We start from the raw sequence: 2,500 nt of genomic DNA, 5'->3' as shown, positions 1-2,500 counted from the left end.
ACCGCAACTTTGACAGCTGCTGCATCTGCGCGTGCAACATGAACGTGAAGGGGGCGGACGTCGGGGTGTACATCCCCGACTCCACCTGTGAGGACCAGTACCGCTGCATGTGCGGCTTCAGCGCCATTGTGAACAGGCAGCTGGCGCACGGGACGGGCCTCTTCCTGGAAGACGAGCTGGATATTTACGGCCGCTCCTCCGAGGTGGGCCGGGCGGCTGAGAGGAGACTCGCGCTTTGTCGCCGGGACCCCACTTTGGGCGACCCCAAAGCAAAGAGAGCGCAGGATGCGGCGCCCGCCTCGTCGTCGGTCATGATCCTCCTCCAGGAGCAGTCCTCGCAGCCTATATCGTCCCTGGCGTCCCTGCACCTCCCTCACGGCTACTCCGGCTATTCCCGTAAAGGGGCGCTGCTCCAGAGCTGGTCGTCGGAGAAGCAGTGGGCGGACGGGAGCGACACGTGTGTAGAGTGCTACAATGCTTTGGAACAGGGGCTGCAGTATGTGGACAATCCCACTGGAGGGAAAGTGGATCCTGCTGTAGTCCGGAGTACAGTTCTCCATCCCTGGCCTCACACGAACGGTAAGAAGCCGGACAAAAACCCTTTAAAGGGGAACATTATCACGATTTCAGAAGGGTTGAAACCAGTACAAATCAGTTCCCAGTGGCTTATTTTATTTTTTGAAATTTTTTTCAAAATTTTACCCATGCCGGAATATCCCTAAATAAAGCTTTAACGTGCCTGATTTTCGCTATCTGTGAAACCATCGTCCATTTTCCTGTGATGCCAATACGGATAGCGCAGCAAGATATAGCGACATTAGCTCGGATTCAAACTCGGATTTCAGCGGCTTAAGCGATTCAACAGAGCACGCATGTATTGAAACGGATGGTTCGGAGTATGGAGGCAGATAGCGAAAAGGAAATTGAAGAAGAAACTGAAGCTATTGAGTGAATAGCTATTGACGCTATATATAGCTATCGCCGGTAAAATGTGCAGACCAACGATCGGAAGTTTCGCATCTTGTGACACTGGATCAACTTAAATCCGTCGATTGGTAAGTGTTTGTTTGGCATTAAATGTGGGTGGAGGGAAACGCTGGATGTAAATATAGTTTCAAATGTACATACAGCTAGCCTAAATAGCATGTTAGCATCGATTAGCTGGCAGTCATGCCACGACCAAATATGTCTGATTAGCACATAAGTCAACAACATCAACAAAACTCACCCTTGTAATTTCGTTGACTTTATCGTTGGAAATGCATCTGCAGGTTATCCGTACATCTCTGTGCCATGACTGCCTTAGCATCGCCGGTAAAATGTGCAGACCAACGATCGGAAGTTTCGCATCTTGTGACACTGGATCAACTTAAATCCGTCGATTGGTAGGTGTTTGTCTGGCATTAAATGTGGGTGGAGGGAAACGCTGGATGTAAATATAGTTTCAAATGTACATACAGCTAGCCTAAATAGCATGTCAGCATCGATTAGCTGCCAGTCATGCCGTGACCAAATATGTCTGATTAGCACATAAGTCAACAACATCAACAAAACTCACCCTTGTGGTTTTGTTGACTTTATCGTTGGAAATGCATCTGCAGGTTATCCATAGATCTCTGTGCCATGTCTGCCTTAGCATCGCCGGTAAAATGTGCAAACCAACGATCGGAAGTTTCGCATCTTGTCACACTGGATCAACTTAAATCCGTCGATTGGTAAGTGTTTGTTTGGCATTAAATGTGGGTGGAGAGAAACGCTGGATGCAAGTATAGTTTCAAATGTGCATACAGCAAGCCTAAATAGCATGTTAGCATCGATTAGCTGGCAGTCATGCCGCGACCAAATATGTCTGATTAGCACATAAGTCAACATCAACAAAACTCACCTTTGTGATTTTGTTGACTTTATCATTGGAAATGCATCTGCAGATTATCTATAGATCGCTGTGCCATGTCTGCCTTAGCATCGCCGGTAAAATGTGCAGACACTCCGGCACATTCACTGGGGGTCTGGCGGCAGATTTCTTTGACTTTATCGTTGGAAATGCATCTGCTTTGAGTGTCGCAGGATATCCACACAATCTTGCCATCTCTGTAGTAGCATAGCTTTCGTCGGTAAAGTGTGCGGAAAAAACGACTTACCATTTTGTCGGCTTTCCCCACACCCTCGTATTTTCAACAAATTTCGTCCAATTTTTTGCCACTTTCGCATCTTCGGGCCAGTGTTGCAACTTGAATCCCTCCCTGTTAGTGTTGTTACACCCTCCGACAACACACCGACGAGGCATGATGTCTCCAAGGTTCCGGAAAATAGTCGAAAAAACGGAAAATAACAGAGCTGAGACGCGGTGTTTGTAATGTGTTTGAGAAAATGGCGGCTTTGTTACCTAGGTGACGTCATGTTCTGACGTCATCGCTCCGAGAGCGATAAATAGAAAGGCCTTTAATTCGCCAAAATTCACCCATTTAGTATAATATATGGTCTTTTTTCTGCAACATCA

General features: G+C 47.2%; 1 protein-coding gene across 2 annotated transcripts in view; it reads left to right on the top strand.

Annotated features, from left to right (window-relative positions):
* Nucleotides 1–2,500, top strand: part of LOC133536118 (mediator of RNA polymerase II transcription subunit 13-like) — a 330,745-nt gene that overhangs the window by 299,026 nt on the left and 29,219 nt on the right. For both annotated transcript variants that reach the window (XM_061876329.1, XM_061876328.1), the window contains exon 17: nucleotides 1–579. This exon is cut by the window's left edge and continues 350 nt beyond it. In XM_061876329.1, the coding sequence (XP_061732313.1) occupies nucleotides 1–579 (579 nt within the window). The remainder of the gene's footprint in view (nucleotides 580–2,500) is intronic.

The sequence above is a fragment of the Nerophis ophidion genome, linkage group LG17, assembly GCF_033978795.1.
Source record: "Nerophis ophidion isolate RoL-2023_Sa linkage group LG17, RoL_Noph_v1.0, whole genome shotgun sequence".
Classification (NCBI taxonomy): Eukaryota; Metazoa; Chordata; class Actinopteri; order Syngnathiformes; family Syngnathidae; genus Nerophis; species Nerophis ophidion.
This window is presented reverse-complemented; position numbering and strand designations above follow the sequence as displayed.